This window comes from Anolis carolinensis, chromosome 6 (assembly GCF_035594765.1).
Source record: "Anolis carolinensis isolate JA03-04 chromosome 6, rAnoCar3.1.pri, whole genome shotgun sequence".
Taxonomy (NCBI): Eukaryota; Metazoa; Chordata; class Lepidosauria; order Squamata; family Dactyloidae; genus Anolis; species Anolis carolinensis.
The window spans coordinates 18,366,825-18,380,838 of NC_085846.1; the positions used below are offsets into that span (position 1 = coordinate 18,366,825).

General features: G+C 43.7%; 2 protein-coding genes across 2 annotated transcripts; both read left to right on the forward strand.

Moving 5' to 3' along the window:
- The first annotated feature begins 894 nt into the window (after positions 1-894).
- LOC100554701 (programmed cell death 1 ligand 1) lies at positions 895-3,296 on the forward strand. The gene is made up of 3 exons (XM_003225273.3): positions 895-1,062; positions 1,801-2,133; positions 2,885-3,296. Exons 1-3 carry the CDS (start codon positions 1,008-1,010, stop codon positions 3,085-3,087), a joined length of 591 nt encoding a protein of 196 aa, XP_003225321.2. The 5' UTR covers positions 895-1,007; the 3' UTR covers positions 3,088-3,296.
- Positions 3,297-6,084: 2,788 nt separating this feature from the next.
- On the forward strand, positions 6,085-13,512 carry LOC100565391 (ADP-ribosylhydrolase ARH1). Its single transcript, XM_003225243.4, has 8 exons — positions 6,085-6,200; positions 8,309-8,538; positions 9,278-9,376; positions 9,602-9,707; positions 9,809-9,888; positions 11,574-11,757; positions 12,903-13,117; positions 13,228-13,512. Exons 1-8 carry the CDS (start codon positions 6,190-6,192, stop codon positions 13,389-13,391), a joined length of 1,089 nt encoding a protein of 362 aa, XP_003225291.2. The 5' UTR covers positions 6,085-6,189; the 3' UTR covers positions 13,392-13,512.
- The last annotated feature ends 502 nt before the right edge of the window (positions 13,513-14,014 follow it).

Sequence of the window (14,014 nt, forward strand, 5' to 3'; positions counted from 1 at the left end):
ATAAGGATGCCAACTTGTACTGTATAGGCCAAGTCTTTTGCGTAGAGTTTGATGCCATATTGCTACCATCTTGGTTCAATTGTGTCTCCATCCGTGAAGGAGTACTCCTCATGGAGTCATCAGGAATACCATTAGTCCCAAACATTCACTGGGGTTAAGGACACAAGACCCCTGTGAAAGTGAAAAGGCACATAATAAGAAATTGCTGGGCTTGTTTACTTGAGAGAACACATGCCTAGAATTTTTTTAAGTTCTTCCTAGAAGCTGACCAAAAATCACCTGAGAATCTAGACAGGTGTTCTGTCTAGAAATCCAGCATGACTGCAGGAAGTTGACTATAGGGTCACACTCGCAGACCTGGTAATTTCTAGAGAGAACATTTTAATCAATGTGAAAAATTAAGTCAGTGAATAATCAAATCCACAAGACAAAACAGTGAATGTGGAGGGATGACTTTATTATGGAGCTGTGTTGACACAATGGGTGAAAGCCTTGTGCCAGCTGGACTTCTGACCTGAAGGTTGGGTTGCTGACCTGAAAGTTGCCAGTTTGAATTTGTGAAATGGGGTGAGCTCCCGTCTGTCAGCTCTAGCTTGCAGGGACATGAGAGAAGCCTCGCAACAGGATGGTAACACATTCAGGCATCCCATGGGCACGGCCAATTCTCTCACACCAGAAGTGACTTGTAGTATGTTCTCAAGACACTTCTAACAGGATTAAAAAAAATCTTTATTATGAATTTTATTGAATATGGAATATGCATGAAAAAACAGTTCCCTTCTTGCTCAGTACTGAGGAAAATGATAAGTGGACATACCAGAATTTAAACCACGATAGGAACGGTGCCAGGCAGACACTGACACCCCCGTTATCGTGGGATGCCAGTGGGTATTTGCCGTGTCTGTTGATGATACAGGTCAACACCCAACACCATTCCCTCTTGACTTGTTGACTCTCATATAAGGTGCATTTACCATTTCTAGAAGAGCTGAAGCCACCTTCAAAAAATGGACATCTTGCCATTGATCTTTCTTGCTGCCTTTTGCTGCCTTGGAAATGCCAGTGAGTTCTTGTTTAAACAATAATTCCTGCTTGTATTCGTGTTAGTGTTTAACAAGCTGTGCATTGTGTTTACTTGGGTTGCTGATTGATTTTTGGTAAACCTCTAAAAATAGTTTAAACATATTTATTATACCAACTTTCTTCCAATTCTCTATATTATTTTGAGTGCTATTAGTCATTACAACTTGATTAGCCACCCAGCCTTAAATGTCATATTACGAGTAACATAATTGCTTGTGACTTGTTACTTCAGAGACCTTTACTGTTGTGTGCCTTAGAGTAGTTTCTGACTTATGGGGACCCTACGGTGACTCTACCACAGGGTTTTATTTGGCAAGATTTCTTTATGTCTTCCATTGTCATTGTTTCCCATTGAGGCTGAGTGTGTGTGACCTGTCCATGGCTGAGTAGGGATTGGAAACCTGGTCTCCAGAATCATAGTCCAATACTCTCAAACTACTACACTGGTTCTAGAAGTTGACCATAAGGTTGCATAGGAGTGTATAGAGATTCCCAGAAAGAATCAGCAAAAGTCAAACCCACAAATGTGAGGTTGACCTTAATAAAGTTTATGTAGCTGAAAATTATTTCAAGGGTTCCTCTGGGGTTCACAACAGCTTTAACCAGCTGTAGCATTTTATCCCTTGGATTTCTTTTAATTCCAAACCTACACTGAAATAGGGACAATGCTGGCTCTCATGCATTTTTATTTTGTACTCTTTCATGCGTCCTGACCAGCCAAGAAGCTCCATGTGCAGACAGATCCTTCCCTGGTGAAAGCTGCAGTGGGTGATGATGTTTTGCTGGATTGCAGGTTTACCGTCAATGCGACGACACTGGACCTCAGCCTTTTCTCAATCTTGTGGTTTCACCGGGGCAAACAATTGGCAGAGTTTGATGACACAGTGACTGTGTTCAAGCAAGGAATCAGCCTGAACAAGGAAGAGCTGGTGAAGGGCAATGCTTCCCTGGCCATCTCCCAGGTTTCAGCCGAAAACTCTGGCAAATACAGATGTTACGTCACATATTCACCAGAGGTTGTCATCAGAGAAGTAACTTTGCAAGTTGATGGTAAGAGAGTCGATAGTGGGTTGGTAGCGAGGCAAGAGTGGGTACGTTTAACAAATTAGGACTGGAAGCCCTTACACAGTAAGGTTGCACCTAAATGGTAGAATTAATGTAGTTTGGCACCACTTAAACTGCTATGACTCAATGCAATGGAATCCTGGGATTCTATAGCATTGTTGAGGCACCAGGCAGAGAAGGCTAAAGACCTTATAAAACTACAATTCACATTATTCTATAGCATTAAGCCATGTTGGTATAACACTGCATTAATTCTACAGGGCAGATGTCCCCTTAGGCCCCTTCTACACTGCCATATAATCCAGATTACCAACACAGATAATCCACATAATCTGCTTTGACCTGGATTATATGAGCCTACACTGTGATATAATCCAGTTCAAAGTAGATAATCTGGATTTCATAAACAGTTTAGAAGGGCCTTAGTGTCCCTCAATATCACACAGCAGTGGAATATCGAGAAAGAAATGACACTTATCTCTTGGTGCATATGTGCCTTCGAGTGCCTGTTGACTTATGTCAGTTTGAAAGCAATGAATACTTAAGAGTTGGCTTTGCCAGTTCTTTCCACTGAAATGCAACCTACTGCATCAGTTATTCCTTGGCAATACCCCATCCAAGTACTGACCAGAGCTCACCCTGCTTAGCTTTCAAGATCAAACAGGATCTGGTGCTTTGGGTCAATGAATTTCCAGCATTGTGTGTGTGTTTGTCATCTTTTTTCTATTTTCCGCAGACCCCTTGCAGAAACAGGAGGATGATCTGGAAGAGGATTCTTTTCTCTCCAGACCGTGTTTTGGCCGTTCGGAGATCCTGAGCAAGCTGGATCAGATCACCATAGCTTTGGATCAACTCATGGCAACCCTCCAGGAGTTTGTGAGCAGCAAGGCTGTCAACGGATGCCGTTCTGACGTAGCCTCCCAGGAGCCCCTGGGCTAATTCCGTTTCTTCTCTCCCATGCATTAAAATGGATTTCAGTCCCATTTAGTTTCAATCTTCCTGGGACCATAGTACATACCATTATGTTACATATATAGGATAGCTAATAAACCATTCTTGCTGTGCTGCATTTCCTAGGATTCTCAGCCTCTGAGTAATATATCCATTAAATCTGCTTTGTAGTAGATTAAATAAAGAGTGTGTCCTGATTCTGTTTGCATAGACAGGAATGTGGCGAGGTTGGGATCAAAGCATTTTCTGAAATGGAGTACTGTATGACCCCTGAATTTATGTGAGAGGTATTCCCAGATACACAAAGCCACAGATAATAGCAAACCCTATGGAAATGAAGGACTTATGGCGCAAGGAACAATAGAATGGCACTGGAGGATCACAATGTTGTTGTACATTGATAAATAACACTGTGGATACTGGGATCATACTGTCCTATATACCAGGATTTTGGGGAGGAATGGAAGCAGGGCAATGAGACAGAGATTTTGGGGCAGATAACTCCTGGTACATGCCTGTTGTACGGCATTCAATAAACTACTCACTTAATACCTAACTAGAACAAACAATCTTAGGGGATGAAGTCTAACATCACTGAGCATTGTCATGTTTATTTTAACAGAAAATTTACATTGGTACCTATTCAGAAAACAATATTCATAATGTGAGTTATTTATCTAATCTGCCAAATCGGTATTATATAGCAAGGAAAAGTCAGGTAGGTAAATTATGTGTAGATGGCCTCATCAAAACTGCCACATAATGCAGTTTCAGAATGCATTGAAATGCATTATATGGCAGCGTAGTCTCATATAATACAATTCAATGCAGTGAAACTGCACTATGAAACTGCATTATATGACAGTGTAGATGAGGCGTAAGTAATGAAATGGAATGTACAAAAATCTAAGAAGGGAAGAATCAAATACATACCCGGCTGAACTAATTCTAGGGATCAGTTTACACTAATACAGTTTGATATCATTTTAACTGCAATGGCTCAATGCTATGGAATCATAGGAGTTGAACGGCCTGCCTCAGGGGAGCGTGCTTGCTCCAGAAATGTTTAACATTTATACAAATGATCAGCCACTGCCTGAAGGGACAGAGAGTTTAATCTATCCTGACGATTGTGCCATCACCACCCAAGCAGGGAGCTTTGAAATGGTTAACAGAAGCTCTCTGAAGCTTTAGGTGCTCTTACTGCCTATTACAGGGGAAACCAGCTGATTCCTAATCCATCTAAAATACAGACATGTGCTTTTAGCCTTAAGAATAGACAAGCATCTCGAGCTTTGAGGATTACCTGGGAAGAAATCTCACTAGAGCATTGCAGCACACCAAAATACCTGGGAGTCACTCTGGGCTGTGCTCTGACTTATAAGAAGCACTGCTTGACTATTAAGCAAAAAATGGGTGCTAGTCATAGAAATAACATACGAAAGCTGAATGGCACAACCTGGGAATCACAACCAGACACAGTGAAGACATCTGCCCTTGCTACTCTGCTGCTGAATACGCATGCCCAGTGTGGAATACATTTCACCACATGAAAACAGTGGATGTGGCTCTTATTGAGACATGCTGCATTATCACAGGATATCTACACCCTACACCGCTGGAGAAATTATACTGTTTAGCCGATATTGCACCACCTGACATCCGCTGGGAAGTAGCAGCGGATAATGAAAGGGCCAAGGCATTGACACCTCCAGCCCAACACCTGTTAGGATATTAGCCAGCATGCCAATACCTTAAATCAAGAAATAAGTTTTCTGAGATCTACAGAGATACTCACAGGAACATCTCAGCAAGCGAAATCCTGGAACCTCAAGCCATGGCTGATACCGAATGAGAGACTCCCCCCTGGGCACACAGAAGACTGGGTGACTTGGAAGGCTCTGAACAGACTGGCACCACGAGTGGAGTCCACAACATGCGAGTGTGGAGAAGAGCAAACCACAGACCACCTATTACAATGCAGTCTGAGCCCTGCCACATGCACAATGGAGGACTTTCTTACAGTGACACCAGAGGCACTCCAAGTGGCCAGTTACTGGCCAAAGGACATTTAGTATAATGCCAATTTTTGAACTTTGTGCTTTTAAATATATTAAACTGACACAATAAATAAATAGATAGATAGGAGTTGCAATTTGACAAAGTCTTTAGACTTTTTTTGCCAAAGAGTGTTGTGCGTGAGTAAACTACAACTCCCAGGATTCCATAGCATGGAGCCATGACAGTTAAAGTGGTTCAAACTGCACCAATTCTACAGCGTAGATGTACCCTGTATGTATAAGTCTTATGACTTATGGCATTCTCACGGGTTTTTTAAAATGTAGGAAAGGAAGAATCAGAAGTGCTTCTTCCTTTGGGCTGGGCTGTGGCGCAGGCTGTTGAGCAGCTGCAATAAATCACTCTGACCATGAGGTCATGAGTTCGAGGCCAGCCCGTGGCAGGGTGAGCACCCGTCAATTAAAAATAAAAAATAGCCCCTGCTTGTTGCTGACCTAGCAACCCGAAAGATAGTTGCATCTATCAAGTAGGAAATAAGGTACCACTTATAAAAAAAGTGGGGAGGCAAGTTTAACTAATTTAATACCTGGAATGAGGAAGTGCCGTCAGAGTGGATGATGAACAGCTGCTCCCCCCTGTGGCCAGAATCGAACATCCCCTCAGGAGAAGGTTAAATTGCCTCTGTCTGTCTTGTTCTCTGTTTGATGTGTTTATGGGCATTGAATGTTTGCCCTATGTGTGTATAATGTGATCCGCCCTGAGTCCCCTTCGGGGTGAGAAGGGCGGAATATAAATACTGTAAATAAATAAATACATCCCCTTCTATTCAACGGTGGCCTCCCATCCAAGAACTAACCAGGGCTGACCCTGCTTAGCTTTCAAGATCAGACAGGATCTGGTGGTTTTTTGAGTTAGAGGGTCAGTTTATGGGGCTTTTCCTTTAAGACCCTCCCCTTGGACTTTGGCCGGCTTACAAGGAGGCGTCCCTTGGCTTCGCAACTCCGGAGGAAGTGCCTGGAGGAGGAGGAGATCAGCTGAAGTCGGGCCGAAGTCTTGCAAAAAAAAAGCGTCATGGAAGGATCGTAAGCAGCTGCGCGTTGCTTTACTTCCCTAGTTTGCCAAAAATCAAATAGCAATCGATGATAATGTAGCCGTAATCCTCGTCCCCTTGCAATAGCCCACTCTTGACCCCCCTCCTTCCAATAAGGGAGTCTAAATGGGCTGGAAATCAGGCCATGACAGTAATGATCCTAATATTCGCGCCGATAAGAACTGCTGGAATTCATTTCTGTAGCTTCCCTTCCTTCGCCTTTTTGGGGTGCATCTACACTTCAGAGTGTATGCCTTCTGGCATGGCTCAATACTTTGGAATCCTGGGATTTGTAGTTTACTGAGGTCCCAGAACTCTGGCAAAGAAGGTTAAAGACCTTTTAAAACGCCAGGATAATGGAACAGAACCAAACAACATTTCCCACGTGTTGTCGAAGGCTTTCATGGCCGGGATCACTGGGTTGTTGTGACTTTTTCGGGCTGTATGGCCATATTCTAGAACAGGCATGGGCAAACTTGGCCCCTCCAGGTGTTTTGGACTCCAACTCCCACAATTCCTAACAGCCTACCGGCTGTTAGGAATTGTGGAAGTTGGAGTCCAAAACACCTGGAGGGCCCAAGTTTGTCCATGCCTATTCTAGAAGCATTCTCTCCTGACGTTTCACCAGCCTCTATAGCAGGCATCCTCTGAGGTTTGTTGGAAACTAGGCAAGTGGGGTTATATATCTGTGGAACGTTCAGACAGAATCAATCACGGCCAGCTAACACCAACCAAAAAGGATTCCCCCCAGGCAATAAGCAGCCAGACCTTGAAGCTGAAAGGCTATTCAATGCTAATCAAGCTGGCCAATAGCAACTTCACACTTGCCTCAGGCAGACAAGAGGTCTTTCTCCCACCCTGGACACTCCACAGATATATAAACCCCACCTGCCTAGTTTCCAACATATCTCACAACCTCTGGGGATGCCTGCCATAGATGTGGGTGAAACGTCAGAAGAGAATGTTTCTGGAAAATGACCAGACAGCCTGGAATACTCACAGCAATCCAACAATTCTCATGATTCCACAGCATTAAGCCATGACAGTTAAAGTGCTGTCAAGCTATATTAGTACATACACCATCTGGACCAAAGTGAAGGCGTCCAGATGGTGACGTCCTCAGCCTGAGGTTTTCTGACGACTGTAATGGACAGAATACACCGGCACTCCATAATTGACAAGGCCAGGGAGCTTTTAGGGAAGCATTAATATTGCCATTGAAAACAGTGTCTCCTGCTCTTGTTCCTCCACCACAAATCTGTAGGAATCAAAAGGGATGATACTGCTATCAGATACCTTCCTGTCTGCTCAAAGGAGTTTCTTAGGGGGAGGCTTAAGAATATGAACCTCATCATCCTTAGGAACTTCCTATGCTGTCTGACAAGGTTGGGAGTTGAAGGATTATAGGGACTTCAACCCTTCCTTGGATATACTGTTGTCACAGTATGAAATATCAGTGTCACCTGCCCATATCCCTGGGATTCCATTATGTCTTACAGACCTGAGGGTTCATCTACAGCAGTGGCTCCCAACCTGTGGTTCGTGGACCACCAGTGGTCTCCAAGAACTAAGATATGGTCCACAGCCTCAGCGTTACTATACCCTTGCAATAAGAGTGACTAGTCTTGCCAACCAACTTATGGTGCCAAGTCACCATGGGATGTCAGGAGGGGAGAGACTCACGAAAGGTGTGACAACCAGCCTCCTGACTGCTGCTTCTCCTCCTCCTCCTCCCTCCCCTCAAGCCAAGCCGTTTCATGTGGTGCCTAGAACCGGGGGCACCTTTGTGTCTTTGTTTTTAGGCCTGTACCTGGGGTTATTTGAGGTGCTGATTTAGCAAATTGCATTGGCTAGACCACCTCAGCTCTAGATTATTAAATATGGTTTTCTGTGGGCAGTTCAAGTGGGGTCAAACTAAATTAAATCTACAGTGTTTGCAATAACTGAAATAGGAAGAAAGGAGAGAAACTGGGATGGTAGAGGATGAATGGGGACTGTTCTTGCCAAATGGGGACTCTAGAAGGATATGGACCAGTAATTGTTCCAAGCATTGGTTTCCAGACTTCACATAACCCTCTCCATGTTTACATTCAACTGTAGCTTCCGGGTTCCCCCTAAGGAACGCTACCAGGCGGCCATGGTCCTCTCCGGTGCGGGCGATGCCCTCGGATACCGCAACCAGCGCTGGGAGTACTGCACTTCGGGGCCCCAGATCCACCAAGAGCTCCAAGAAATAGGGGGCCTGGGCAAGGTCCGGGCAGCCCTCCCTGATTGGCCGGTCAGTGATGACACCGTGTTGCACCTGGCCACTGCTGAGGCCCTGGCCACAGGTGAGCAGTAGAAAGTGTTGAAAACTACAGCTCTCAGGATTCCATAGCATTGAGCCGTGGTGGGCTTACAGATGTATTTGATGTGGTTCTTGAAAAAACAGGTTGCACTCAGACAGTATTTCATTAGAACTGGGTTTAAGTTGAAGTTCTTTCATCTTAAAGAACTTCACATTGGAAAAATACCGACATACCTCTATCTGTTGTCTGTTCTGTAAGTCTTAACGGCATTGAATGTTTGCCGTGTATATGTTGTGTGATCTGCCCTGAGTTCCCTTTGGGGTCAGAAGGGTGGAATATAAATGCTGTAAATGAATAATAAACAAACAAACAAACAGATTTGTGCTTTGTAAAACAGAAAGTTGCTGGGTGTCACCTGTGCTTTGAAAGCCTGAAAGCTGAAAAAGTGATCTTTATTTGTGAGTGGATAGTCAGAAAATGAGGTGTATTTTGCCATATTTGGTGAAAAAATGTCCAGGTTGGTAAGAATAATTATCCGAGGCCAATCCACATGGACTTGCCCGATGGTACCTTTCCTCCATGTGTTGCAGAAATGCAATCCCGAGACACTTCAGAATTAGAATTCATACCCCAGACTCTCTCTCAGTGGACACTCGATAATGGGACTTGCAATATGATATTTCTAAAAGGCATCAGGTAAAAGGAATTGGCCAAAGTAGGAGAAAAGATGGACAAATGTATTTAAGAGGGGATTTTTAAAAATTCTGCTTATTCTGTTCAGGAAAAGCTGGTGAAGAACTGTTCCAGGAACTGGCCAGACGCTATGTTGAAGCCATGAAAGACATGGAAGGCAGAAAACCTGGACCCACAAGCATTTTAGGTAATATACCTCAAAGTTACCTCATGCAAATAGTAACAATTATAGAAAGATAGATGTATTGCTCAGATGGGGGATTCAGGAAGCCATCCCTAATGTGGAATGTTTTATAAAAGCAATAAATAAGATGGGAGTGTGGGTAGAATGCCATAAAATACGGTGGGGGAAAACGTCATGCGGGTCTTCTATATTTATTTATCACTCTTTGTCTTCTTCTCATGGCTGCAGGGACATCTCAGTTGCATCCTGGAGAACCAAAAGGCTATTGCATCCCCTTCAACCCCAGTGCAACCGGCTGTGGGGCAGCCATGAGGTCCATGTGCATTGGGCTTAGGTAAGAGGGTATGCGGTGGGGATAACAGAAATGCTAAAGCAGTAGGATGGTTGAAGCCCAGCCTCAAATCCATCCAAGTTCTTGACCAATATTTTTCCCAGGTATCCACGTCCCTCAGATCTCAACACCTTGATTCAAGTCAGTGTAGAAAGTGGAAGAATGACCCATCACCACCCCACAGGTATGAGGGGTGGCAGGGCCAAAATGCGATGCTTCTCGGGGATGGGGAGAGAATAAGATGCCTCAAAACTCTCACCTGTTTTGGCTACAGCAGACTCTTATCCTTCCAGAAACCTTAAAATGAACCATTTTCAGGGCCCCTTCCCCAAAACTGTATCTTTATTCCATTTTTGAGGGACTATCCTTCTGTTGGCCCCATTTTAGGAGACATCCCCTGGCAGTGAGACCATGGAGATGCCTGTTGGCAGAAACCCAGGCAAGTAATTCGCCTGAACTGCCCATTTTGAGTGCGTCCCTGCTATGGCGAGCAAACAGATTAGATCCAATTGAAATTAGCCAGCAAACAAGGAGAGAAGGTGATTTTCAACCAAGGAAGATTTTATTATCTGCAGATAAGATGCTAGTTAGTGATACATTCACAAAGTAGGTAGCATACAGAATACAGTTTTATTCACAAGCTGGCAGGCTGCAGCCAAGCCTCTAATTCTGACCAGTCACAGAGTGGGCTGGCAAGCGTGGGCTGGGAACAAGGGATGATTAAGTGTCGATAAATAGGGTTCCTTTTAGTGAACAGGAAAAATAACAATGTGATTGAGGACATCTTCTGGCCCTACCCATGAATTCTATTGTCTTATGAGATGAACATGGCATGGCCCATCAGGGGGCTGATCTGGCGGTTCTAGACCCCAGAGAAACAAAACATCATATATTAATACAATCATGCAAAAATGACAGAGGATGGGTTTTGGCTGTAGAAATGCTGATGTCCTTCTGATGCGAGCGGTCCCGTTCATCAAAGGCGCAGAGTGGTGAAATTGGTACTTCCCCAGAGGGGCAGGGAGAGGTGATTGCCCTGCCCGGGTAAGCTATTGTGTTACAATGTCCAGATGAAGTCCAAGAGATGGGTGAGGCTGGGAACTGATGAGGAAATTCCCAGCTTGGTTTCTTTTCCCCAAGCTATGCAATTGTGTGGGATGCAAGACATCTTTGGGTTCAGGAACAAGGTTTCCCTCAAAGGGAAGGAATGGGGATCTCAGGAACATAAAACATTAGATTAACACAACATATAGGCAAAATAGGAACACCTAGGAAAACACATGGAGCGTTTAGGGCAAATTATATACATGAAAGACATAGTTTTCCAAAGTACCTTTAACAAGCCAGGCTTCCCAGAGGAAAAAGGGGAAGGAAGGCAGGCAGAGTGAAAGAAAAGGAGGAAAGGAAAAAAAGTGAGGAAGGGGGGGGGGAAGGGAAAGGAAAAGAGGGAGGAAAGGAGAAAGAAAGGAAGGGAAGGAGAGGGAAGGAGGAAGAAAAAAGAGGGGGGGGGAAGAGACTTCAGTGAGTGGGGACCTGGCCCAGGTAAACTAGACATCCCAAGGACCCAGGGCTGGTTTTCTCATGCAACACTTCAAACCTTTCATTTTCACTCTTATCTTAAACCGTTTGGCTCTGGTCCTTATTAGCTCAACTTCATCTACTTTGTCAGGATACTGTAAGAATAAGAGGTCATAACTTTCCAAACTTGATCAGCTTCGAAGATCAGATAAGATCGGGTACTTCTAGCTTCCAAGATTAGATAGGATCTGGTACCTTTTGTATCAATAGTTCAACTTGATCTATTTTGCCAGGAAGATGTGAGGCTGTAACCTCGAAGCATGTTGATTTTCGTTACTTTCTCTGTTGCAGGCTATCTGGGGGCTTTGGCCTCTGCCCTTTTCACTGCTTATGCCGTGCAAGGCCTGCCCCTTGAGTACTGGGGGGCAGGATTGCTCAAGACCCTGCCCCTTGCCTTAGAATATGTTCAGGCTGCTGCGGATGAGACAGAACCCAATGTGGGGGCATGGGGCTATTTCCAAGAGAAATGGGAGTGGTAAGTACTTTGTGTGGGGAGAGGAGACATGGAAAGGAGACAATAGCATTAAGAGTCTATTTCTAAGGCTGTATGTTTAGCCTTTCCAGACTTTAGTATTCAGTGCACATTGCCCTCCTGGGTCCTAATGAATCCTTTATCAAATTTTCTGCCCCAGCAATAATAGCCAAAATACACAATTTCCATGCAGAGTATGGGTATGAGAATGAAGCTCTTGGAAACATAATTTGGCTAATAAATGAGATGTGAAATCTCTGCACATCATGTTTAAAATAGAAATGATGTGCCTTTTTCTTGTACCACTACAATAATAATAATAATAATAATAATAATAATAATAATAATAATAATAATCATAATATTAATAAGCATAATAATAATAATAATAATAATAATAATAATAATAATAATAATAATAAGCATAATAAGGCCATCCTACTCGGATCTGCCCGCATTATCCGCCAATACATCACATAGTCCTAGACACTTGGGAAGTGTCTAACGTGTGATCCAATACAAAAGCCAGCATAGTGATCTTGTTTGCTGTGTACTAAACTTGTTGTATAAATAATAATAATAATAATAATAATAATAATAATAATAATAATAATAATAATAATATTGATCAGCTTCGAAAATCAGATAAGATCTGGTACTTCTAGCTTCCAAGATTAGATAGGATCTGGTACCTTTTGTATCAATAGTTACATCACACAGTCCTAGACACTTGGGAAGTGTTCGACTTGTGATTTTGTGATACGAAATCCAGCATATCTATCTTGTTTGCTGTGTCATAATAAAATAGAATAATAATAATAACAATAATAATAATAATAATAATAATACATCACATACATCATACATAATATATCACATACTCCAAGATACTTGGAAAGTGTCTGATGTGAAATTGAATATAAAAGCCAGCATAGTGATCTTGTTTGCTGTGAGCTAATCTTGTTGTGTATCAAATAATAATAATAAGCATTATTATGGCATATGTGATGGTAGCAGGCATAGATACAAGAAACAGGGAAGGCATGCAACCCATGCCTCTCCTTGCACAAAGCACTACAGCACACTGCTTTGTAACTAGGGCTTAACACCTTCTCAGGTTTATCTGTGCTCTTCTTTCCTGCCTTTAGGTACCTTTCCGAACGTGGTCTTGCTGATGGCCGGGGCCCTGCTCGGTTTCCTCCCGCCTATAGTCATGTTGAGCGTGATGTCATCTACAAAACCTTCAGCCTGGATGGGTGGGCTGGGCGCAGTGGGCATGATGCCCCCATGATTGCCTACGATGCCTTGCTGGGCGCGGGGAACAACTGGGAAGAGCTTTGCAGTCGTTCCATGTTCCACGGTGGTAAGTCAGGATGTGAAGTTGTCATTTCTAGGAAAGGTCTCTATGCCACTGGAGAACTGTTTTCAGCTCTCAGAAATGTTTTCTCTCTGTACCTTCCTTCTCTGCAACAGGGGACAGCGACTCTACTGGGGTGATAGCCGCCTGCTGCTGGGGTCTTGCTCATGGATTCAAAGGAGTTCCAGAAGGAAACCATGCGGAGCTTGAGTATCGAGACAGAATGACAGCTGCTGCTGATTCCCTCTATCACCTGGCTTGGGGGCAGATGGCACATTGAAACACTTTTCCCTTTTCTAGCATATTAGACTTGCCCACTTCTGGGTTGTGGGGAAAAGATGCCGAGCATAGCATTTAACATGTCTATTCTAGAATAAATTTTAGCCAGGTTTGCAACTCTACCTCTGTGTTTTGGGTTGTGCGGGAGGGAGCATTTCTAATTTTCTATTAACCTCTGAAGGAGTACCCCTTTTGTCCTGAAAGATTTTCCCATTGTCCTCACTTTTATTCTAAAGATATGAAGGGGTGTTGCGATTACGTGATGGTAAGGTGGCGCAGTGGGTTAAATCGCTGAGCTGCTGAACTTGCTGACCAAAAGGTCAGTGGTTCGAATCTGGGGAGCAGGGTGAGCTCCCACTGTTAGCCCCAGCTTCTGTCAACCTAGCAGTTCAAAAACATGCAAATGTGAGTAGATCAATAAACACTGTTCTGGTGGGAAAGTAACAGTGCTCCATGTAGTCATGCTGGCCACATGACCTTGGAGGTGTCTACGAACAACGCCGGATCTTTGGTTTAGAAATGGAGATGAGTGCCAACCCCCAGAGTCGGACACGACTAGACTTAATATCAGGGGAAAACCTTTACCTAAGGAAAAATGTGGAGCCTCTGGTGGCTCAGTGTGTT